This window comes from Quercus lobata, chromosome 3 (genome assembly GCF_001633185.2).
Source record: "Quercus lobata isolate SW786 chromosome 3, ValleyOak3.0 Primary Assembly, whole genome shotgun sequence".
NCBI classification, from domain to species: Eukaryota; Viridiplantae; Streptophyta; class Magnoliopsida; order Fagales; family Fagaceae; genus Quercus; species Quercus lobata.
The window spans coordinates 677,604-702,787 of NC_044906.1; the positions used below are offsets into that span (position 1 = coordinate 677,604).

At 34.2% G+C, this 25,184-nt stretch overlaps 1 protein-coding gene and 1 long non-coding RNA gene across 4 annotated transcripts; one reads left to right on the forward strand and one right to left on the reverse strand.

Annotated features, from left to right (window-relative positions):
- The first annotated feature begins 2,971 nt into the window (after positions 1 to 2,971).
- On the forward strand, positions 2,972 to 10,572 carry LOC115982617 (putative receptor-like protein kinase At3g47110). 3 transcript variants are annotated; one of them, XR_004089687.1, is made up of 4 exons: positions 2,972 to 5,802; positions 6,597 to 7,078; positions 8,173 to 8,205; positions 8,984 to 10,572. XR_004089687.1 is itself a non-coding variant. In XM_031105261.1 (3 exons), exons 1-2 carry the CDS (start codon positions 3,147 to 3,149, stop codon positions 7,040 to 7,042), a joined length of 3,102 nt encoding a protein of 1,033 aa, XP_030961121.1. In that variant the 5' UTR covers positions 2,972 to 3,146; the 3' UTR covers positions 7,043 to 7,078; positions 8,984 to 10,572. The 3 variants fall into 3 exon arrangements, 2 of the variants coding, with proteins under 2 accessions (XP_030961121.1, XP_030961122.1); XM_031105261.1 differs by lacking the exon at positions 8,173 to 8,205; XM_031105262.1 differs by lacking the exons at positions 6,597 to 7,078; positions 8,173 to 8,205.
- An 8,419-nt stretch (positions 10,573 to 18,991) lies between these two features.
- On the reverse strand, positions 18,992 to 20,419 carry LOC115979252. The gene is made up of 3 exons (XR_004089006.1): positions 20,253 to 20,419; positions 19,255 to 19,330; positions 18,992 to 19,153 (listed from the first exon to the last, which is right to left on the reverse strand). It is a non-coding gene; the product is annotated as an uncharacterized LOC115979252 (long non-coding RNA).
- Positions 20,420 to 25,184: the final 4,765 nt, after the last annotated feature.

Consider the following 25,184-nt stretch of genomic DNA (forward strand, 5'->3'; position numbering starts at 1 on the left):
CTTCTATGTGTTTTTGAGATAACCTTTATGAAATAATATATTCCTTGCAATTCAAAAGGAGAAAGTTTCAAACAAGTTCAGTTGTAAAGTAATATTCTTTTTAGATTATAAAAGAGGCCTATATATTCAAGAGGAAATGTCCTGTTAGAGAGCGGAAGGGACTCTCACCAAAGTTATTCCACAGAAAACGATCTCAAAACTCTCCTTCGCCCCTGACTCTAACCCTGAACTTGACCCACCTGACATAGACGAATCTTCTGGATTTGGAATGGGGATGAGACTTGAGAGATAGAAATAGAGACAAAGCCAAAGGTGGCGGGATTAAGTTTAGAGTTAGGAATTAGGATTAGATTTTTATTTTTATTTTAACAGGTTTCGGATCTGCAATTTTTTTTTTTTTCATCCCTCTCAGATCAGTTTCTTTGGATTTGGGCTATTTTTCAATAATGGGCTCTGTTCCTTTATTTAGTTACGACTCTCTTTCTCTTTTTCTTTTTTTTTAATTTGGGATTTAGGAGGTACAAAATTTTGGTATGGTGCAACAAAATATTAGCTCACTTCTGGGCCTGTCACATAGTGATTCCTCATTAATGGGCCTTAAGAAGTGTTTGGTTTATAGAATTTTTAGATGTGGTTCAAAATTTTATTTTATTTTATTTTTTTCTAGAATCAAATTTCAAAGATTCTTGATCGAGAAATCAAGGTAACAATTTTGATTGCATCATGGACAAAAATTGGGTAAAGAAAAGTGCAATCTTTTCATTAATCAATGTTATAAAAATTTAAGGAGACGGTTTCTTATTTAGTTAATTAAGATTACTGTCATTTACAAATAATAAATATATTTATTAGAGAGATGCCACGATTACAAGTCAGTATGGGAAATAGAGTGACAAGTTTGGTGTAGGAGTAGTGTATAGAGTGTTTTTTTTTTCTTTGATGAGTTCTAGTCCTTATCAGATATGATTTATATGGTTTCAATTATTATGATTTTCATAAAATATAGTAAAGCTCGATTGAGCTTACTGTTGTCGTATCGCCAACAAGATGTACTATTGGGTACCTTTCTCACATTTCTTTCATGTAGTGTATTTGAGTTAATCTCAATGAGAGCATGAGTTGTGAATTTCGGAGAAGTTTATATGGTTTCCTTGCTCTTTTGAAGATTCTTCCATTGTCGTAATTAGTAGGGTTTGAAGGAATTATGAATAGACAGAAATTTGTCAAGTGTAGAATTGGTAAATTGAGTCATTGGTACCTAACAATTGGTAACGAATTTCCAAATTCTTGATATAGCGGATGATTACATGAGAAACAGAGTTTTCAATGGAAAAAGGGCTCTCATATTAATTCGCAGAATAGTTTTTTTTCAATGTCATACTCATACCATTTTTTTTTTCTTTCCCTTTTGCTTTGAAGATGCCATGAATACGCTGAGTTTCTTCCCTTTTAGAGTATTTCGCGCGGTAGTGTGAAAAGCGGACTTTGTTTTGTGCGTGTGGGCTGTTGATAAAACATGGCTTGGAGTTTCGGAGAATGACTTTAGAGCGTGTTCACCTGGTATTATTTTGATTAAACTTTTTCTTTAATTGTGTTTAAGTTTTCTAGAGGATGATTGACAGCTTTGTTGACTGGCTGGTGAAAGAAACATAATTTGCTAATAAATTAAAAAGAAAAAGAAAAAAAAAGCAATCTGGTTAATGGTCTTTTGGAAAGAAAAGGTTGTCTACGGTATCTTCATAGCCATAATTCATTGATTAGTGGTGCATGTATTACCAACTTTTATTACATTAAGCTTATGAAATGATGTGACACCAACTACAAAGAGACCTTTAAATACTCATTTATACAGTGATCGAAACCTACTAATTATATTTATTGTCACATCAGTTTGTAAATTTTTTATAATAAAATTTGTAATGTTTTTAGCATTTTCCTAATTCATTATGACTAATAACAGAATTGTGCCATAATTTTTTTTTTGATGGGCACCTGAATTTGTACCATAACTTAAGATTGGGGGTCAAATAAGATGCCATGAATACCAAGAGGGAAGCAAATGGAGTGGAGGTCAAGTTGAGCAAGATCAATTCTGAGAAAAGATGTTGTAGCGATGGTTAGAATTATAATTAAATAATTAAATTCACAACTTTCCTAATGGCTTAATCTTTTAGGAGAATCAGTAATTTATCTTGGTATACTTAATCTTTTGGGAGAATAAAAAACTTATTAGCCTCTATCTCTAGAGGTACTATCAGGAATTTTTGTTTGGAGGGGCCAAGATTAAAAGAGATACATACATATATATATATATATATATATATCAATTTCAAGATTTGCTTCTCCAAATGTTAAAACAAAGACAAATTTGTTAATTTTGGCATGTTTATGAGATTTTTCAAATAAAATTAGTAATATCATATATTTGATTATTAAGAATTATGTTGTAATCTAGCGCCAAATGTGTTTGTCATACCAAATTCTATTTTTATCTGCTTGTTTGAGTATATTAGAAAAAAGAAGAATATAAATTGGTTTAATAGCTAACATTAGATAAGTAAAAAGAAATTTGAGTAAAATATAAATGAAAAAGGAGAATAAATATTTTGTACCTTCAAGAATTAAAAACCATTTTTCCTTAACTTTAATTAGGAAAACTCTTTGTTACGAAAGAGAGAGAGGAGAGAGATTCTTTTTTTTTTTTTTTTTAGAAATAAGAGAGGAGAGAGATTCTTTTTTTTTTTTTTAAGAAATAAGAGAGGAGAGAGATTTTTTTTTTTTTTTTTTTTAAGAAATAAGAGAGGAGAGAGATTGATAGCACTAGATAAGAAGTGTGTGGTTATTAGAACACCGTGCGATGAGATATTTTGGAAAGTCGCTGGAAAGTAGAATATTAGAAAATGCAAATTGAAAATTTGAAAGTAATAAAACAAATTTCAACAAAACAAGGATAAGGTGGGGCCGTGGGCATAGTTAATCAATTTCCTCCGGACTGGCAGCTCTTGAAAAAAAGGCATTGGGGTCTATCTTTTGCCCGTTTCCCGGAGCTCTCTCTCTCACCCAAAGGAGTAATCTGCTAATAATCAGCCTTCATTGCACGGCATCAAATATTTCATTTTCCCCAAATTCCTGTTTCTCCAAACCAAATGACGCTTCACCAAACCAATTCGTGTGCATCTTGTTCCATATACCTTCATGTGATTCTCTTCCTTTTTATAATCCTGCTCTGCTTGCAACCAACCACTGCAGCCCCTGCTCCAACAAATGAGACCGATCGTTTGGCTTTGCTCCAATTTAAAGAATCTGTAACTTATGATCCATATCAAATTTTGAGTTCATGGAATGCCTCTGTGAACTTCTGCAATTGGCTTGGAATAACATGCGATGTTCGACACCAAAGAGTCACGGCCTTGGACCTACCGGGCTACGACTTTGGTGGATCTCTATCACCTTACATCGGCAACCTAAGCTTTCTTAGGTCCATCAAACTCCAAAACAACAGATTCTATGGTGAAATACCACCCGACTTGTCCAACTGCTCCAATCTCAGATTCATACATCTTCATGTGAATAACTTTACAGGGAAAATTCCAATGGAGCTAGGCTCTCTAATGAAACTTGAAGAACTTCAACTCCTCAAAAACAATTTGGCAGGAGGGATCCCACCTTCCCTAGGAAATCTTTCTTCGCTCAAATCTTTCGCTGCAGAGTACAATAACCTGGAGGGAAATATTCCAGATACCATAGGCCGATTAGAAGGCTTAGTAGTTTTCTCAATTCTCATGAATAAATTGTCAGGTATGATCCCTTCCTCTCTTTACAACGTGTCATCTCTCCAAATATTTTCAGTTGCAGACAACCAACTTAATGGCACACTTCCAACAAACATAGGCCTTAATCTTCCTAATCTCCAAGTTCTTCAATTTGGTGGGAATGAGTTCTCTGGGCCAATCCCTACTTCATTATGCAATGCAACTCACCTTCAAAAAATTGATTTAGGTATGAACAATTTTCTGGGATCAGTTCCAACTAATCTTGGAAATTTGTTGGATCTTTTCTGGCTAGGTTTGAATGGCAATTACCTAGGAAAGAGCCTCCATTTCTTAACATCGCTAACAAATTGTAGCAAACTGGTCTCCGTGGATTTAAGAGAAAACCAATTTCAAGGTGTTTTGCCCAATTCTATAGCCAACTTGTCAACCAACCTCACTAAATTATATTTTGGAGGCAATGAAATATCTGGAACTATTCCTGCATCATTAGAGAATCTTGTCAACTTAATTGGCTTAGGCATGGATTATAATCACTTCAGTGGCACCATTCCTACTAGCTTCGGGAGGTTTCAGAAGATGCAACTGTTGGCTTTAGGTGGAAACAAATTGTCTGGAGAAATACCAACCTTCATAGGCAACCTTACTCAGTTGTTCCGACTCGAGTTACAAGAAAACAGATTCGAAGGAACCATACCTCCAAGTATTGTACACTGCCCAAATTTGCAGATCTTGGACGTTTCACAAAATAACCTTAATGGATCCATACCCCTGGAGCTTATTGGTCCTTCTTCCCTTACGCTAATTTTCCTCAATTTATCTTACAACTCATTGACTGGCAAACTGCCATCTGAAGTAGGTAACCTGGAAAATATCAACAAACTGGATGTTTCTAACAATAATTTGTTGGGTGAAATTCCGCCATCTATCGGAGCTTGTTTGACTTTGGAACACCTTAACCTGCAAGGGAATTCCTTTATAGGACCCATTCCATCATCTATGGCTTCTTTGAGAGGTCTTCAACTTCTAGATGTTTCACAAAATAACCTATCAGGATCCATTCCAGACGATTTCAAGAAGCTTCCTTTTTTAGAAAGTTTAAATCTTTCGTTTAATAATTTTGAGGGTGAGGTACCAACTGAAGGAGTTTTTAATAGCACAAATGCAATATCATTGATTGGAAATGCTAGACTTTGTGGTGGTATACCAAACTTGAAGTTGCCAAAATGTCTTGTAAAAGTCATGAAACGAGGGAAGTCCAGTGGCTTCAGAGTAGCAATTATTATTATTCCCATTATTCTATTTATTTGCTTGCTACCATCATTTCTTGTTCTCTATTGGATAAAAAAATCAAAAAGGGATTCACTATCTATGGTTTCAATGGTCCCCCGTGATTTTATATACGGAGAACATTATCAAGCACTAGAACCCCGTAATGTTACTTACAAAGAACTCTATCAGGCAACTAGTGGATTTTCTTCAAATAATTTAATTGGATCTAGCAGATTTGGCTCTGTATATAAAGGAGCTCTTAATGGGAATGAAACTCTAGTTGCTATAAAGGTCCTTAACCTTCAACAGAGGGGAGCTTCCAAAAGTTTCATGGCTGAATGCAATGCATTACGAAGTATTCGGCATCGGAATCTTGTTAAAATAATAACATGTTGCTCTCACATGGATCATTGTGGAAATGAATTCAAAGCTCTAGTGTTTGAATTCATGACAAATGGGAGCTTAGATGTTTGGTTGCATCCAGGGCTAGACAACGAAAATCAATCAAGGAACTTGAGCCTTCTTCAAAGACTAAATGTTGCAATTGATGTGGCTACTGCTATAAATTATCTTCACAACCATTCTGTGCTACCAATTATTCACTGTGATTTAAAGCCAAGTAATATTCTTCTTGACAATGACATGGTTGCTCATATAAGTGATTTTGGCTTAGCAAGGTTCGGCTCAACTATTGAAGATTCTTGTTTAAAGGAAACTATTACAAGTGGGCTAAAGGGATCTATTGGCTATGTTGCTCCAGGTAATTTCCTTCCAATCATTTCTAAATCCTAAAATGTCCTAACAAATATCGTTAAATCAATTGTTTAAAACATATTGGTTTTCTTGTTTTAGCAATTGCCATATCAGCAAAAGATTCTTTCTCACAACATGCAACACAAAAACACGCATACACACACTCGATTTATTTTTTAAATAAAAAAATCTAAGTAAGAAAACATGATTTATGCCATGATGAGTGATAAATTTGATTAGTTGACAGGTTTTACTGATTATCCATTCACTTATGCTGAACACTCTGTTTGAGATGATAGCTTGCCAATCGGCTATATCAAATTTTGGTATAGCAGCTCTTAAGATAGACCGATTCTACAATATTGTGTATTTTATTGATGTACGTATCTTGCTCTGAACAAGCTGTAAACAAAAACTACACATGTGAATTATGTAGTGGGTAATAATAGGACTTATGATTCTGTATTGAACATTTGTGAATTGTGGAGCCAGTATCGAATGAGTCCAGTATGACCAATCCAATTATAAATTAGTTTGATTAAATTATCCTAATTCTAACCATTAACCATATTTCCATTACTACATCTAAACCATAAATATTGCCTCCTTCTAGTGGGCTCAAAAGTATTATTCTGATGCAAAATTATTATTTTTTTAAACTTGAAATATTGAACTTGTGGCATCTATCATCACGTTTTCCTTATGTTCAATTTCTTTTTACTTTTTGATGGACACTCCTCAAATCCCAAATTTCATTATCAACAAGAATTTCAATATCTCCTTACATTACATAACGTGTAGAGTATGGCATGGGCTATGACACTTCAACAAAGGGAGACGTGTATAGCTATGGAATAATTATATTAGAGATGTTCTTAGGGAAGCGGCCCACTGACAAAATGTTTAAAGATGGTCTCAATCTCCACTATTATGCTAAGATGGCAGTGGCACAGCCAGAAAGACTTGTTCAAATTGTAGATCCAATCCTTGGAAGAGAAGTTGAAGAAATGCCAACAACAACAGTAAATAGAGAAGATAATAATGAAAATGAAATGGAAGCAAATGAAGAAATTCATGATATTGTCAACCTGTGCCAAATGGATGCTATTGTGCGTGAGTGCTTAGTCCCAATACTTAAACTTGGACTGGCTTGTTCAGTGCAGTCGCCAAAAGAAAGAATGAATATGGAGGAAGTTACCAGGATATTACATTTGATAAAAAATGCTTATCTTAGTTCTAGGATTTGAAGAGGTGGACCTTTATCTAGTGGAATCCAAGTTGAGGTATTGCTATATATATTTCAAATTTGAATATGCTTAAGTAAAATTGCACATGACAATTATCTCGTAAAATAATTATTAGCCATTATGGTTTCTTTCTTTGTTTTAATTTATTTTGCATACACAAGCATGGATGTTTGTTTGTTTGTTTTTTTAATTTTGTTAGATAATCGTGATTGTCCAATTAATAGATTATCATTTTAATTATGCTAAAATTTGTAAATTAGTTTTCCAATATTATTTATTAGTTATTCAAATTTACAACCACAGGTGTTATTGATGATCTACTTCATCTTCAAACAACCCATTTCCAATTTGCATTTAACACACAAATTTATACCTACACCCACACAACGCTTGGCTATGAGATGAGTTAATTGTATCTATTATCATTGTTATTTATTTATTTTTATAAAATTGAAATATATCATTGGTTTTACTTAATAGTCAATTGTAGGTATCATGAGGGCTATGACTCTATGACTTCTTCTACCAAAAAAGACTCTATGACTTCAACCACTTTATTTTTTTTTCATTTGTAATTTTAAAATTTAGGATAAATTCCAGATAACTATCTTGAGGTTTGGAGTAATACCAAACACATCCAAGACAATTAAAAAGCAACCATTTTAGTCCTAGAAGACAAACGCCATTACAAGCCGTTTGTTCACTGCACAAAACAAAAGTTGCACCTTTTTATTTTTTATTTATTTATTTATTTATTTATTTTTTTCATTTCTAAGGCAACAAGTTTAGAAAATGTACCCCACACCATCTGTTCCCACAGGCCAAAATCATCACATTTGAGTCCAACACGTTTTCATCATTTTTGCTCTTCCCAAGAGGGACAAAGGGCTCTTAATATAAACTAGAAGAAAGTAACCCAAGTCAATTGGTTCAATGGCTCTTTTTAGACTTCATCAGAGTTAGAATTTCAACTCTGAGCAAAGAGAAAGAGGGCTTTGTTCAAGTTTTAATCTGAAGAAAGGTACAAATTAGTTCTTGATATCAAAATATAGCTAAACTTCTTGTAATGGAAGAAGTATCAATTACTTGAAAAATAGTTGATTTAGTTTCTGTTTTGGTTTCTTTTGTAGGTTCTTCTTTTAGCAACTTGGCTCTTTTGCTTGGTAATTTCGACTCTTCTGGCGTGTAATCTTGGATTTTTTTTTTCTCTAAGTTATAGCTTTTGGTATGCAAAGAACTTGATCTTTATGGAAATTAAAGGATAAACACTAAAAAGAAATTAAGATCAACTAAGGAATCCTTTACCTTAACATTTTTTTTTTTTTTTTTTTTTTTTTTTTTTGCATAAGTGGTTTTTCTAATGATTTTATTCCAATAAACTACTACTACTTTTGTACAAGATAACCCCTGCATTTTAGGAACAAATTATCTTAATAAAAATCAAAGACCTCCACTAGCCGTTACAATCCTATTGAAGATATTTTGGAATCAAAGTTTATTCATCATGAATACCATTTAGATGAAATGATATTCTAAATGATATCATTTAAGTATTTCTTTTATCTAGCACATATTTGACTTTGGCTGCTAGACTTGGTGTAGTTGCTTGATTTATGGATCCTTTGATTCATGTGTGCTTGATAAATGGTCAATAAAATTTGATTCTGAAATATCCTCAATAAATACAATCAAATGACTAACATATTCCCTTACCCTACTAAAATGCAAATACAAATGCAAAAAATCCTAATATCATGCAACAAATTATTATGATCCTAAATTACACAAAATATCCAAATGCTATGCACGTAACAGTTGTAGAGTCTTTTATTGTTTTCTTTTTTTCCTTTTTAAGTTTAATTTATGCCAAGAAACCCAGTGTGTTCAATGCCACTTTGTATCTTAGTTACTGATTTTTTTTTTTCAAACTTTGTTTTATAGATATCAATGGCAGCAACACCAACTCTGTTTTCTTTGCTTGTCCATCATGATCCAACAACATCGGTCATTCATGATGTTGATAGGAATCCGTATTTATATATGGATATGTGTCAAGATGTATTAGAGACTGCACTTGTGGACTTGCCTACAAACATAAGTGCAGACACCAACATCAAGTGTGAAATACCAAATTCAATGGACATCATGAATGTGAATAATGATATTGATATGCTACGTATATTTGATGCATATGAAGATGAAGGGCGTCATAAAATTCACATTCATGTTTCGTTTGCGCTTAATGATCCTCGGTGCACTACTTCTCAACCCAGTCAAGAACAAGCTATAGTTGGTACGACTTCTTTATCTGAAGATCCTGATTTTAGTGACTTTTTTGGCAATGATGTTTTGGCTGGGGCTGCTATGAATTTTAGCCATGACATTAATGTCGTTAAGTGGAAAGAGGTTACTAATGAAATGCTATTGGCATTGGCTAGTCCCAATACATTAATGTCATCAGGAAATTTTTCATTGAAATCTTCCTACTTAACAGAGCACGGTGGTAGATTTGATCGGAAGTATGACAAAGTTTGGAAGAAGTTAAGGGAAAGTAAATTGCATGGAAGACTAAATATGTTTCTGTGGAGGCTTGCAAAAGGAGAGCCACCCCTTAAAACCCGATTGGCAAATAATAGCATAGGGTGTGAGGATCTTGCGTGCTGTGTGGGGAAGCAGAGGAATCAGAGCTACATGTGTTCCGTGATTGTATAGTGATTAGAATGTTGTGGTTTGCCTCTGAGATTGGCTTGAGATGGGATCATTTTGAGGCTAATTCTGCTGTGGAGTTAGTACAAAAGATATTAAACCCCCCTAAGGAGTTAAGAACTGATGGTTTAAATCAAAATAAGTTCCCTTTAATGGCAGCTGTGATTTGCTACGAAACATGGAGGATGCGAAATTTGATGCTTTCTAAAAATGTAAAGTTTGACCTAATGGAATTCCCTTGGAGAATTAAGTCTGCTTTGGAAAGATTTTCTCCAAGAAAGGAAAATGATGGGCAATGTAAAGAAAGAGAGAAGGAAGAAGGGTGGTGTACACCTCCAAGATCAATGCTGATGCTTCTTGGAGTGAAGGGAAGGCAAGTGTTGCTGGTTTGGCAAGAAACTGTAGAGGTGAAGTTTTGAAGGCATGGGCTAAACAGGTGGATGCTGATTCTGTGGCAATAGCTGAATGCTTGGCTATTGGACTAGCAATTCAAGCTGCAATCAAAGAAGGCTATGAGCAAGTTAAGATAGAAGGGGATGCAAAGATTGTTTTTGATGCTCTCTGCAACATTGGTCAATCGGTATGCTGGGAGCTTCATCAGTATGTTGAAATGATTAGAAGTGTAGTTAAGGAGAGTGAGACTCCTAAATTCTGTTTTAACTGGGTTCCTAGGATTTTGAACAAAAGTGCTGATGCATTGGTTAAATGGGCCTCACGTTCATTTTTTTTCTGGTAGTTTAGTTGCTGAGACTCTCCCAATTTCTGTTTCTGATGTTGTTGCTCTTGAGAGGGTCTCTTCTTGTTGTACTGTGTAATTCTGTTTTGTTGGTTTTAATGAATTTTTTTTCAGCAAAAAAAAAAAAAAAAAAAACTTCATATCTCTCTCTCTCTGTCCATCACTTTTTTTTAATTACAATTTTTAAACTAATAAATAATAATATCAATATCAAGTGAGTGATAGAAAGAGCTACACACCTACACCCACAGAGCTCTTGGCTTTGTTTCAGTAGTTTCACATATTGCCTCTTAACTTCCTTTCTTCTGTATGTTATGAGATAGAGTTATTTTTTAGAAAATTTTATTAAAAAACAATCTCTAAAAAGAAGGCATATTTTTAATAGGGATTTCTATTGTCCAAAGATAATTTTTCTTTGACTCATATTTTTCCCCCTAATGCTACCCAACACAGGAAGCTATTGATAGGGTCTGTTGTAAAAGCATTTCTACTTGCAGTTAAAACAAATTTCCAAATTGGCAAAAATAGGTTAGTAGAACAAAAATTGTTCCTTCTATATAATTGATTTTATTTCACACCTTTCTACAATTATTTATGACTGAAATAATTGGTGTCTAATTGAGTTGAATGGATAAAATATTACACTAAACTAATTTTGAATGCTTAGTTGGATATATGTTGATGTTTCAGGCATCAAAAGCAAGAGAGAGGATATTTGATGGAGATATTTAGTCTGGACTTCAGAGTTGATTAAGGAATGGACAAGATATTTTATTTGTAAGATGTTTCAAGGAGTCTAGTTTGGTTAGTACTAATTTTTATCCAACATATGAAAGGAAAACACAATAATATCACTATTCCCAAGGGTGGAGCTAGGATTTTTTGTTTGGGGGGGCCAAATTTTGGTACTAATATAGTAGTCATGAGTCAAGATAAATCATCACACACATTCGAACATACACATATATAAAAATTAATATTTTGATACTAAAGTTGGTCATAGTTTATAAAATATATTGTATATAAAATTAACAACTTTCATATATGTATCTTCGCAAGATAAGTTTTAGGAAAACTTATCATCTTTTAAGCTCCAATGAGAATACAAAAGCTATCTAGTTTGATATTAAAAATGTTAAAAAAAAAATTGAGAAAACAAAAACTACCTTGTTTTTATAATTATTAGATCTATTGACAAATTATATTGGTTTTTATGAGCGTCATTGAATTAACTCAAACATTTTTTTTGGGGGCGGGGGGGGGGGAATTCTATTCTTATAGCTAAATATTTAAAGTTTTTAGTACATATACATAAAATAAAAGTATTTTTAAAAATTTGGGGACCGGGGGGGGGGGGGGGGGGGGGGTGAAGAATGGCCCCCCCAAGCATTGCAATACCTTCGCCCCTGACTATTCCATTTCTCACAACTTGAAAGAGGAAATTTTTTTTGGGATCGGAACTCTTTGTTTGGTTGTGTAAGATTATAGAATTTTAAGATTTTAATTACTTTATAAAGACAATAATGTCATTTGTAAAGTTGTGGTTTTCAAACCATCTTTTGTTTGCTTTAATTCCGTGCCAAATTTAATTGTAATTTCTTCAATCATTTCCCTATATTTATGTGGGTTTATTTGTAAGGGATGAGTGTGAGAGATTGGTGAAGAATCAAGCTTCAAAGATGAATCAGTGCAGTTCGTGACTAGCTCGCGAGAAGAGTAACCCGTGAAAAGCCATGTGTGAAGCACATGATTGGAAGCTAAAGAGTCACGCTAGACTGTCAAGTTTGCGAGTACTTTGTGAGAAAGACCATCTTATGAGGTACCACAAAAATCTCTGTTTGGCAAAAAGATAAAGTGCTTTACCAAATTTTTTATCCACACTATAAATATCTTCATTACCCACGAATTGTAAGGAATGCTATTCAGAGAGAAAACCCTAGAAAATACACTTGAGAGTTAGAGATTGTTATACCCACAATCCTCTACACATTTCCTCTTGGTTTTTTTCTACTCCTACCTCTTCATCTCATCCTTGAGAGGTTCTTAATCCAAACACTTACCACACCCAATCCGAGTGTTAAATGAGGTTTTGATGTTGTTAGGAAGCATTGGAAAGAGTCATTTAGTGGCAGATGCAATCGGGTTGAATTGCAGGATCTGGAAAGCTTGTGAAGACTAGACTTTGAGAAGTCAGTTGGTAGCAGGAGCTTGGAGGGCTCAAGTACATGGAGGGTTTTTTTGTTGTTCGTGTACTCTAACTTTATTCACTAGTGGATCGATTTTGACTTGGAGGGTCGCGGAGAGGTTTTTTGCCGAGTTCTTCGGTTTCCTCTTCGATAACACACTTTGGTGTTATCTTGTGTTTGCATCTCTCTTCCCTACTCTTTAAGCTTTCATTATATTGTTCATTGTAGATGGATATGGCTTAGAGTAGTGCTATCAGTTTATTGCACAAATTTACTCTTGTTCCGCACTTTGTTAAGTTTGAGTAAAAGCAATCTAATCGTAATTTTTAATTTGGGGTCTAAACAAACTCGTGTGTTTTCACACTAATTTGAGCTTTCACCGTTTATGCTATTTTTGTAAGAGGAATGGTAGAGTTAGTACAATTTTTTGTTATATTGTGTCCGTAGGTGTGTGTGTGTATAATCAAATGCATACAAAAAGACAAGTCATAAATAATGACAATATATTCAAGCTAGGAATTGTCCACTCATATGGGAAATGTCCTCCCTACCACCCCTTGTGAGTGAAGGGAACTCCTCCCACATGAATGAATAATTTCTTATATTCAACCGAACTAATAACATTAAAAAAAAATATTGTATAATTGGTTGAGTATAAACTAGAACACAAAAAGTGGAACGAGAATTTGTATTCTAGATATACATATGCCTTAATCAACCACATACAAAAAAGCAAGTAAAAAATAATGATATCATATTTAACCTAACTAATAATCATGATTGTTGGAATTATTTGAGAAAAAAGTCAAGATCGTTGAAAATTCTTTTGCAGAAAAGTCAGGATCGTTGATATTGTTGGCAATTGCAAAAGTGTGTATTGGATAAGCTTAAAATCAACCTGTTTTTTCACCGCTAGTTTATGTACAATTTTTTAATATGTTACCTCTTTTTGGTTTTGTTTACATTTACTCAATTTATTTTTTAAGCAACATAAATCTATTAAAATATACCTTTTTTTTTTTTTTTTTGGAAAGCTTAAAGTATACTTATATTAAAGCAGCAAAATTCCTGGTTTTTCACATCCCACTCTCTTCTTATCTATTTTGTAGGTTTCTACATACTATATAATCGTATCAAAAAGTAATTCGAAGGTGAACCTTTTTATTTTAATCCAATACCCAGGGGTAAAGTGTAACATTGGAAAAGCCAAAGAGTTTCTCTCCAAAAAAAAAAAAGAAAAAGAAAAAAGAAAAGCCATAGAGAGGTCAAATAAATAGTACTAATAAAAAGGTTGGGGGTAATAATTACACTCCCTTCCTTTGAAGTTTGAGGAAATGATCCTCCACTTGAAACCTTCGGGGAAAAATATACTCTATTCCCTTGAGATTTGAAGAAATTAACACTCCTCCCTTCTAACCCCCTCTTTGTTTATATTAGTAATGAAATATTTTAAATTTTTATAAGATCTTTTTACACAAGTTCAACCATGGTTAGTAAAAAAATAACTAATAAATTTAGAATAAAAATACAAAATTGATCAAGTACCAAAACACTTGCAATGGAAAATCTCTCAATAACCTGTTGAAAAAAGAAAAATAATAATAAGCAAAATCCACACTTAATATTTTAAAATACACTTTAATTAAAATTTTGAAATAATGAATTTTAATTATTTAGTGCACAAAATTTTAATATTAATTTAACAAAGTTTGGTCAATCGGATGTTAAGGGGAAAAATATTTTTTTCCTTCAAGTTTGGGGTAGAATGACATTTTTCCAAACCTCAAGTGAGGGGATTGTAATTACCCAAAAGGTTAATATATTCGTTTTTTACTCTCCCCCCCCCCCCCCCACAAAAAAAAAAAAAATTACCCAAAAGGTTAATATATTCGTTTTTTACTCTCCCCCCCCCCCCCCCCCAAAAAAAAAAAAAACTATAACATTGTAGTAAATACTAAAAATAAAAATAAAAAAATTGAAAGGGTCAATAAAGAAGGTAAAATGAACTAAATTACAAAGAGCAAGGGATGAATGAGCAATCAATGAATTAACTTACAGTAGGTTTCAATTAGTTTAATTGGTAAAATATTTGATGATTAAATAAGAGATTTAAAATTCAATCCCTACCTATATAAAAAACCAATTGGTGTCTTGTTCTGATAATAAAGAACATAATCATCAGAAATAGCATCATAGGTTGAAACTCTATAAAAATAAATAAATAAATAAATTGACTTGCATGAAGAGCTAAGTTTGACCCTTTTGCCACGCTAAAAGACAAAAGAGAAAGGGCATTTAAGACCAACCAGAAGCCTATCGAACGGGAAATTATCTAATAAGAATTGAGTCTGGCTTTGTTTCAAGAGGGTTTCGACTTTCGAGCACTACAATCACTACTACTATGATCTCAATTTCCAAATTTGTAAGTCACATGTTCTTCACTTTTATTATTTTCCTTTCGCTTTGTCCTTAAAATGAAAGATGAATTCTACACACACAACACTTTCATAATAGATCTTAAATGGCAAGTCGTTTCTTGTAAATTCTAATAATCTGTCACATAGAATTTACTATAAAAATGTTGTAAAAATATTGTGGACCTAGTACTTCTCAAAATAAAAGAATAATAGTCCAAAACACTTTCATCAAATTATATTCTTCTTCCTTAAATTACTTTCTGATAGGCCAAGAATGTATTGACCCCTTGTGATGAATTAACCAATTAATTAGCCAAGTTGATTAATTAATTAGATTAACATACAATATGCATGGCAGCACAAACAAATCACCAACTAAAATAAAATGCAACGGAAAATAAAGTTGACATGGTGACTTGTTTACGAATAGGGAAAACCTCCAAGGCAAAAACTCCACAAGGTGATTTTAAAGTCATCACTCTCGAGAATTCACTATTATCACAATAAGCAGTTACAAGTAAAGGAATCCTAATGCCTTATACCAACCTACAATTGAACGCTTATCCCAATACCCAATTGAACCTGTTTTGTAGTGACAATTTCTCCTTTTAATGCATGGCTCCCAATACGTGACTAACCAATCGACGCGTGGATCCCAATACGCGACATACTCACCAACTTGAGAAAGATGTTGGCTGCAAAGTTCTTCAGTTCATCACATGATGAAGATCACGAAGCTCCTTGGTCACAAAACTCAACGGTGTACAAACACAGTAGCTTCTTTAAGAGAAAGATGAACTCGGGCAAATTCTGTTTCTGGTCACAATTTGCATGAACAAAACTTTGCTTCACACTTGCGCAACCTTTGGCGGTCCTTAAAATAATCCTTATTTATGTTTAGGGTTGTGAGAAAAGAAAGCCCAAACATCTATTCACGGATTGGATGAAAATTAAAACTGAAAATCTGTTTTTCATAAATCTCGATAGATACCCTATCTATCAAACAACTGTCAAGCATCGGGCTTAAACAGCCTTTTAAACCTTGATAGATAGTAGCTGTCGAGATTTAAAATTCAACACTTCTTTACTTACTTCTTGGACAGACTTGCGTGGCTTTAACACTTGAACTTGAAACCTTGTTCCTTGAAGCATTAAACACATCCTAGATCTACCCAATTAAAAGTAAAGTGCGTTTTGTCAAATGATTAACCAATTCTATATTGACACATGTTGCTAACATGATTCACATATGTCCTAACACTTTCCTTATAATTTCTTCCACTTTAGTTTTAATTGAATGCACTTGTTTTATTTATTTATCTCTATATATAGTTTGAGATTTACAAGTAAATTTACATTTAATTATATTCTTCTTCCTTAATTTACTTTTCTTATAATTTCTTTCTATTCAATTTTAATTATATAGTTTGAGATTTACAAGTATATTTTCATTAATGGTTTGCATATGCACCCAAGGACCATCAACATCATCATGATCTTCTTCTTAGGGAGAAGCCCCTTGACTTTTCAAAAATCCCTCCTCCCTCTTATATATTTTCCATTTGGTAAAAATATATATATATATATATATAAATTTAGATGTAAATTATAAAAAAAAAAATATAAATGCTATAGGCACAAAGTATTTTATAATATTTTTACAAAACTATTGATATGGTAAATTTTCACTTGTTCTCATCTAGGCTCACCACTAATATCACATTTTATTTACCATAACCATCCACCATATCATCAGTTTTTAAAATAGTTCGTAGTTTTGTTAGGTTTAGACCCCTTACCTTAATATGTTTAACCTAATATTATAGTAAGTTGATTAACAAGATTGTTATTCAAGATTAGGTTAAACACAAATAAACTTAAACAGCAGAAAAAATAAAGAACACAAAGATCTGATGACCCAGGAAAACCTAACCAGTAAAAAAACCCGGGGAGCATTTAACCTAACTATCCTTAAGGTAAAAACAGATCCACTATGAAAGAATTGAAGTTTGTACAATAAGACTTAAACCACTAACATCTTATTGCTACCTTGTGTAGAAAACTTACTACCACGACCACGTGACAGCTCTGAGTCTACAGACTACTTCTTTCCTTGAATCTGCACCAACATAAGTTCTCCTACTTGTGACTTTGAAACACCTCTCAAAGGTTTTGGATCTTCTTGAATGTTTTTTATACAACAACTAAAACAATCATCAAGTTCTTGAGATAAATCTTGATCTTGATAGCTCTATGTGTGTGTATGAAGGTAAACACCTCTCATATCTCACAAAAGATTCAATGCACAACTCAACAAAGACCTCTAAAACATGGCTAGGGTTTTTCCTTTTATACTTGGAGTGAAACACTTAACCCTACACATCCTATGGGCTTAGGTTGGTTTGAAAATACTGTAGAAAATTTCTGATTTGCGATTTTCGATCGATCGAGTCTATTTTTCGATCGATCGAGCCTTGCAGAATTTGAACAGTAATTTCCTGCAATTGCTCGACTCCAAAATTACATTAAAACAAACTTTGAACAAGCCTAAACCTAGACTCATTGTTTCAATCATAGTTTGCCAATATATACAAAATGAAGTTCTAATACATTTAGTTCCTAAAGTCTTAGAACCTAACAATCTCCCCTTTTGGCAATCCGTGATAAAACATATTGCAAAAAGTAAAATGGTCAAATTTTTTAAAAATAAAAAAAAGTCAACTCAATTACACATTATTGCCCAAAATACAATTCAACCTAACTACTACCTATCAGTTGCAAAAGTAGACAGCAGCTTTGAAATAAATTAACCTGTAAATTCCTAAAACACTAAACAAACCATAAACGCATGTGTGGAAGATACAAGTAAACCAAAATAAATTTCTTTTCACAAAACATATGTTAGGTTCTAAGGATTTAGGATCTAAATGTTTTAGAACTTCAATATGTAATGTTGGCAAACCATGATCAAAACTTAGAGTCTAGATTTAGACTGCTCAAAATATGTTTATTGTGAAGTTGGAAACGAGTAATTGCATAAAATTACTGTTCACTTTCTGCAAGGCTGGATCGATCGAAAATTAGACTTGATTAATCGAAGCTCGTGCAGATCATTTTTCTATAGATTTTTCCAACTCAGCCCAACCCCATATGACGTGCAGGGTTTTATATTTTGCCTTAAGTATAAAAGGAAAAACCCTAACCACGTTCTGTTGTTGTTGTTCATGCTGTGTGTATGAATCTCTTGTGAGATCTAGAGGTCTTCATACATATTTAGGGTTATCAAGATCAAGATTGATGTTGAAAGCTTGGTGATCGTTTCAGTTGCTGCATAAAGAGCTTAAAGAAAAACACAAGTGGGAGTACTTGTGGTTACTGGGAATCTAAGAAAGAAGTAGTCTATGGACTCGGAGCAATTACGTGGTTGTGGTAGTAAGTTTTCTACTCGAGGTAGCAATAGGATGTTAGTGATCATCTCTAACCACCCTCTGAAATTTTGTGGTTGCCTATGTTTCCTACCCAACACAAAATTCTTCTCCCCACCATTAAACAAAACTTCGCAAATAAGTCTTGTCACATTTAGAGATCTCAAACCAACCATTTTCATTGTAGAAACCAAAATACACATTCAGTAGTTCCACCACTATAAATTATACAACAAATTGAGCTATAGCAAATATTGGTAACACAAAATCTCATAAAGGATTTAAAAGTATATTCCAAGAGGAAAAAAAAAACAAATTTTTAACACAAATAGTTAGAGTCTACCTTTTAATTTGGAGTATGTACATGTTTTCTTAAAGAATATAATCATATGAAACTTGAAAGCAAGTTCAAAGAATAGGTGTAGTACATAAAAGCTAGTCATTCATTTAAGTTGGAGAAAAAATCCATTCTAGTTCAATTGAAAAAGCATAAAAAAATGACAGTCATGTTTTTACATCACACAAAAAATGACATTGAGAAAATAAGGCCAACAAATACATCTCACCCTGATTAAATCAACAACACAGCATCACATTCCCTACTTATCTTCCTCCTTACCACTCTCCATGTATTATGACTTCTAGAACAACAACAAAAAATCACTTACAAATTTTATCAAACGACGTGTAAGAAAAAAAAAACTTAATGAAAAGAGAGAATTTTAAAAAGAAAAGAGAGTACCATGTTGAAGCAACACCAGCATCAATATAACCAAGGGTTGTTTTTTCTCTCAAGGCCTGTGCAGGCTCCTTTGTGCCTAAAAATTGAAAACATAAAATGAGGTTTTTGTAGGTACCTATGTATTTTTCGGTTATGAAGTCAACAGATTAAAAATATGTAATATGCCTTTTGATTTTGCATAATGATAGAGGTATTTGTTAAAGCTTGCTATTTGTTAAGTTTCTCTTAACCCTTTCTCTAAATCTCTGCCTCAAATTTATAATATCTAATACCATGCCCATCTTTCATAATCATATATAAATGAGTTATATAACTCTCAAACAACTATACTAACCAACCCCAACCTTGAAAAAAAATTCCCAAAGAATCCAAAATAGCGGTAGCCCTAACATAACATTCCGTAGGCTATCATATAAGACAACCCAGAGATTATAATAATTTATAAAAAGGGAAAACCAATGTAAATGAAGACGACAGTAACACTATATATCAAACCAAAACAAACCCAAAATTGAAATCAAATAGAAGAATCCTAGGAAACAAAAATCCAATAAAAATTGCATAACCAAAAAAAGGAGGGAAAAAGAAAATCCAAACCAATGTAAAATGAAGATGAGAAAAACACTATATGTCAACTAAAACAAACCCAGAATTAAAACCAAATAGAAGAATCCCAAGAAACCAAAAATCCAATAAAAATTGCATACAAAAAAAAGGGAAAAAGAAAATCTAATTACAAAAATTTCGTGATTCTTCTTTGCCATAGATTTGACAACAAAGTAAGAAGAAGAAAACGTGGAAATCTGCAAAGAAAAAAAAAACTTAAATCTAGAGCAACCCACAACCACAAACCAACAAAATTCCATGAAAACAAAAACAAAAAAACTTAAATCCATAGCAACCCAACACAAACTAACAAAATTCCATGAACAATTGAAGCGGATAAAGAGAGAACAATATATAGAAATTAAGGAGAGTAAAAAACATGTTTTAATTACCTCAAAATAAAACATGATGGGCTGGATTGAGTGACGATGGAGAGGCAAAGAGAAATCGATGCAGTGGCAGTGATCCATGGTGGCGGTGGCGGTGGGAGGATCGAGTTTTGGCGTGCCAGTGTATATTAGAAAACAGAGAGGTTGTAGGGTTTAGACGTGAAGGCTAAAGAAAGAGTTGTAACTTGAATTAGGGTTCTAAATTGATAATTCTAATATAATATAATACTAATAAAACGTTAAGAAGAATTTTAAAAAAAAAAAGAAAAAAAAAAAAGAAAAGAAACACTTATTGTACGTTTTAGCTAAAAAACGTTAAGAAGAATTAAAAAAACATTTTATTTAGCAAAAATGTTTTAAAAAAAAAAAAAAAAGGTGACGTGAAAGCTGATGGGGGGAATAAATGGAAAAATTCTATGTAAATAAAACATCAAAAATAATTAAAAAAAAAAAAGGTGACATGGAAAATTGTGGAGCTAGCAGAGGCTTTGGTTATATATATATATATATATATATATATATGTAAGGTTGAATTTATTCAACTATCTAATTGGCTTTATTCTGTGCCAAATCTTGTAATTCAGCATTTAGTAACCCTGTATTTAGGTGGGTTTGATGTAAGGGTAGTGAGTGAGATAGAGTGAAAATTGCTCAAGAGTGTACAAGAAAACAGAGACTCGCGGCTGGGACTCGCGAGTGACTCGCGGCTGCAAGCCACCAGACGTAGCACACGTGCCAAGCATGCTGGAAGATGAACAGTCATGCAAGCTGGAGCACTACAGGACAAAACAGGACAACTGGCCATACGGTTATCTCGCGACTGGATCTCGCGACTTAGTCAAGCCGCGAGGTCAAGCCGCGAGCCACCCCTGTTTTGTAAAACCTGACGTTTCACATTCCTCTCCCACTCTAGTATAAATACCCCTTTTACCCACGATTGAAAGAGAGCTTCCAGAGAGAATTTTGAGAGAGAAACCCTAAAGAAAAACAAGATTGATTCACCCACAATCTATACCTTAGAGTCTCTTCAAATTCCTCAACTCTCTTCCTCTCCATTGTTAAATCCTTGAGAGGCATTATACCAAACCTGATTCTCACCATCATCATCACTGTGAGACAGTTGTTTGGATTTCTGGGAAGCAGTTAGGAAGGAACCAATCTTCATTGGTTGATGCTACGGTCTAGTAGCGGAATTCGGGGAGCTAGAAAAGAAAAAGGTTCGGCGCAACCTCGTTGGAGCAAGAAGTTTGGAGGGCTTAGGTACACTGGGTAGATTAGGCTTGGAGGGTCTATTGCTGTCCATGTATCCCAACTGTATTTTCTAGTGGATTGTTTACCGCTTGGAGGGCGGCGGAGAGGTTTTACGCCGAGGGCTTCGGTTTCCTCTTCGATAACACATCGCTTGTTGTCTTTGTGTTTGCATATTCCTTCTTCTCTATCTTTGCCTTTTTATTATCTGCTGTGGATTATATTTTGTTTTGGCTTAGATAGTTTTTACCAATTCCATATTATAGCATATGTTAAGTTTCCGCACACTAGTTGTTTGACATATTGCTTGAATTGGTCTAGTTGTTATTTGGGGGGTCTAAACGTTCAAAGGTGTTTATACACGTTTTTGAACTTTCATTTGGTATCAGAGCGGGTACACTGTTAATTGGTTTCATTACCATTGTGTGATCATTGACTCCCTTTTGAGATGGATAGGTCTCAATCCCTAAATGCACCTCCATATTTTGATGGTAGTAATTATGCTTTTTGGAAGGTTCGCATGAGAGCTTTTCTGTGTTCTATTGATGAATCTGTTTGGGATGCTGTTGAGATTGGTTTGACCAGACTTGAGGTAGCCAAATCCACATGGGATAAGGCAGCACTTGCTGCATCTAATGCTAATAGTAAAGCACTCAATGCTATTTTCTATGGTGTATCTCCGGATGAATTTCACAGGATTTCTCATATTATCGTTGCCAAAGAAGCATGGGAGATTTTGGAAACCACCTATGAAGTCACGAAGAAAGTGAAAGACACCAAGTTGCAAATGCTGACCACTCGGTTTGAGGAGCTCAAAATGAGTGAGGATGAGTCTTTTGACTCTTTCTATGGGAAGCTAAATAAGGTGGTTGTCAGCAAGTTCAACTTGGGGGAGAAAACGAAGGACTCAAAGATTGTAAGGAAGATCCTTCGATCATTGCTGGAAAGTTTTCGTGCTAAAGTGACAGCAATTGAAGAGAGCAAGGACCTTGATGACATCAAAGTACAGGAGCTGGTTGGTTCTCTACAGACTTATGAAATGTCTCTGCCCAATCAACGGAAGAGTAAATCTCTTGCTCTAAAGACCATCAATGAGAAGGTGGAAGATCAAGACTCATCGGGAGAAGATGTGGTTGACAAAGATGTTGCTTACCTTGTCAAAAATTTCAGAAAGTTCTTGAAATTCAAAAATAATGGCAAATTTGATGATAAAAGAAAATTCCAAAGTTCTGGAAGGGAGAAAAGGGAATTCAAAAAGAAAGATGGAAAAGAATCCCAACCTACACAAGGTGTCACTTGTTTCGAATGTAACGGGCATGGACACTTTAAGAAGGAATGTCCGAATTATTTGAAATCGAAAGGTAAAGTGTATGCCACGACTTTGAGTGACTCGGATTCGTCTGACTCAGAATCTGAAGAGAGCTGTGACGGAGAAGGGAACTATTCGGCTTTTATGACTATTGCTCATGTTGAGTCTTTGGATGAGTTGAATTTGCTTGTAAGAGACCTTGGAGAACATAGTGATGATGAATCACTAGGAATTGTTGAAGAATCAGAAGCTGAAGAAGATGAAAGCACAGCAAATCTTCAAGAGAATTATAACTCACTCTTGGAGAAGTCGGGAGAGTACACAAGGGTGGCCAAGGCTGCTGTGAGAAAAATGAAGAAGGCTGAGGAGGACTACAAAAGTCTCCTAATTCGATATAGGGAGGCCAAATGTGAGATAGAAACACTGAATGGTGAGTTGTCCGAAGCTTACACAAAAGTAAGATTTCTTGAGAATGAGGTTGTGCAAGCAAATGCTAAAATAGAGAGGGTCACCACCAAGAAGCTAGATGATGTTATCTCATCTCAAAAGAGCCTTTCAGACAAATCCGGATTAGGATATACCGGAGGAAGTATTTCATCTAGAAATGTCACTAAAGAAGTGAAGTTTGTAAAGGCCAAAGATCCAGTTGTAGCTGACCTTACTGGTGAGAAGCTCGAGGTTGAGGAGAAGAAGAATGTGGTGAATCAACGGAAGTTGAATCCCCGTAATCAATCTGTGGGCAGGTCTGAATCTCGTGCTAAGTCACGTCCACGACCACAAAGAGGTCCTAGAGCAACTTACGTGTGTCATTATTGTGGAATTCAAGGGCATACTCGACCAAATTGCCAAAAGCTGAGAGCAAAGAATAGTGCAACTCCTCAAAGGTCAGGAGGATCTAGAAATGATAGAAGAATTTGGGCAGGTGATCAATCTAGAGATCAGAATGGCGATCCTGGAATGATGAACGTGATGAAGATGATTGGTGCATTCACCAACTGCTTGGAAAGCTTCTCACGAAGGTTTGAAAGCCCTAACTCCCGTACCCAATCCTATAAGGAAATCACCCTAAACGCAAATGACGTGTGGGTGAAAAAGGGTACTCATGCATAAGCATTACAACATGTCCATGCATTAATACTTCCTATGCTTTGTGACAATGTTTGTTTGTTTTGCTTGCTGTTTTTGCTGTTGGTTGTTTGCTTGTCTTCTTGTGCATATTTTTAATTTTGTCTTATTAATCTTTTTGTTTCTTGTGTCAAAAATCCAAAAATCACATAAAAATTAGAAAATCAAAAAGCTTGATTGACTTTGTTGAGTTTTTGTCTCAAAACTTGTTTTGCCTTGTACCTTTGTGCTAATGGCTTTGTGCATTTTCGAGCATTGCTTGTTTTCATGCACTCATATCACTGTGGGAAAAATCTTGAAATCTATGTGATTGTTGTAAATAGATCTTCAAACTTGTCATGAATGATTAGTGAATGGTTATGTTGATCTTGAGACATGCATAGACTTGTGTCTATATATCTTCCCACTATTTATTTTTTTGCTAAAAAGAGCTCACCAAATGTAAATCTCCAAATGAAAAGAGATATTGAGCTGCAAAAGCCTGTCGCACATTCTAGTATTTGACTAGGAAAAAGGGTAAGCGACCTTATATTAATGTGAATGTTTATTCAAAAAGCCAAAGGCTTGTTCTCTAAAGTGAAATGTCAAACATCACTCTCACAATGAGAGGTGATTGCTTCAATCGATCAAAAAGATCAAATGTTATGATTAAAAGTGGAGTCAAATGTAAAGCTCCAAATTATGTTATCAAGTTTTGTGGGAGGTCATATATACATATTTCTATAATTGAGATGGGTCACTTGATCTAGTGCTAATTGTGTATTCCTTGGTTGAATTGATCATTGAAGCTTCACATTAGACTAAGGACTATCTCATTGTTGATATCCACACACAACACACAAGTTTATGTTCAATAAATGCCATATTCATTTGTGTGATTGTACTTGATGAAATGTGTTTTCACATGCTCAATCTTTGTTAATTCAAGCACAAAAAGATTTTTGAGTGTTTTAGGTGTTTTTGGAAAGTATTTTGTTTGAAAAATCTGAAAATTTCAAAAATCCAGTTTTGCCCTGTTTTGGCGGCTTAGTCGCAGGTATGTCAAGTCGCGGGCCTCAGTCGCGTCTTCGCGGGTCATTTTTGGCGACTTGTTCGCGAGTGGAAGGTCCAGTCGCGAGGGTTACTTAGAGATTTTCGTGGCTCATCTCGCGACTCACTCGTGGGTAGATCTTCCAGTCGCGAAAAACACTTAGAAAAATTTTTCAAATTTTTGTCCTTGAGTGTTTTGGCGGCTTGAACTGGCGACTGTGTGG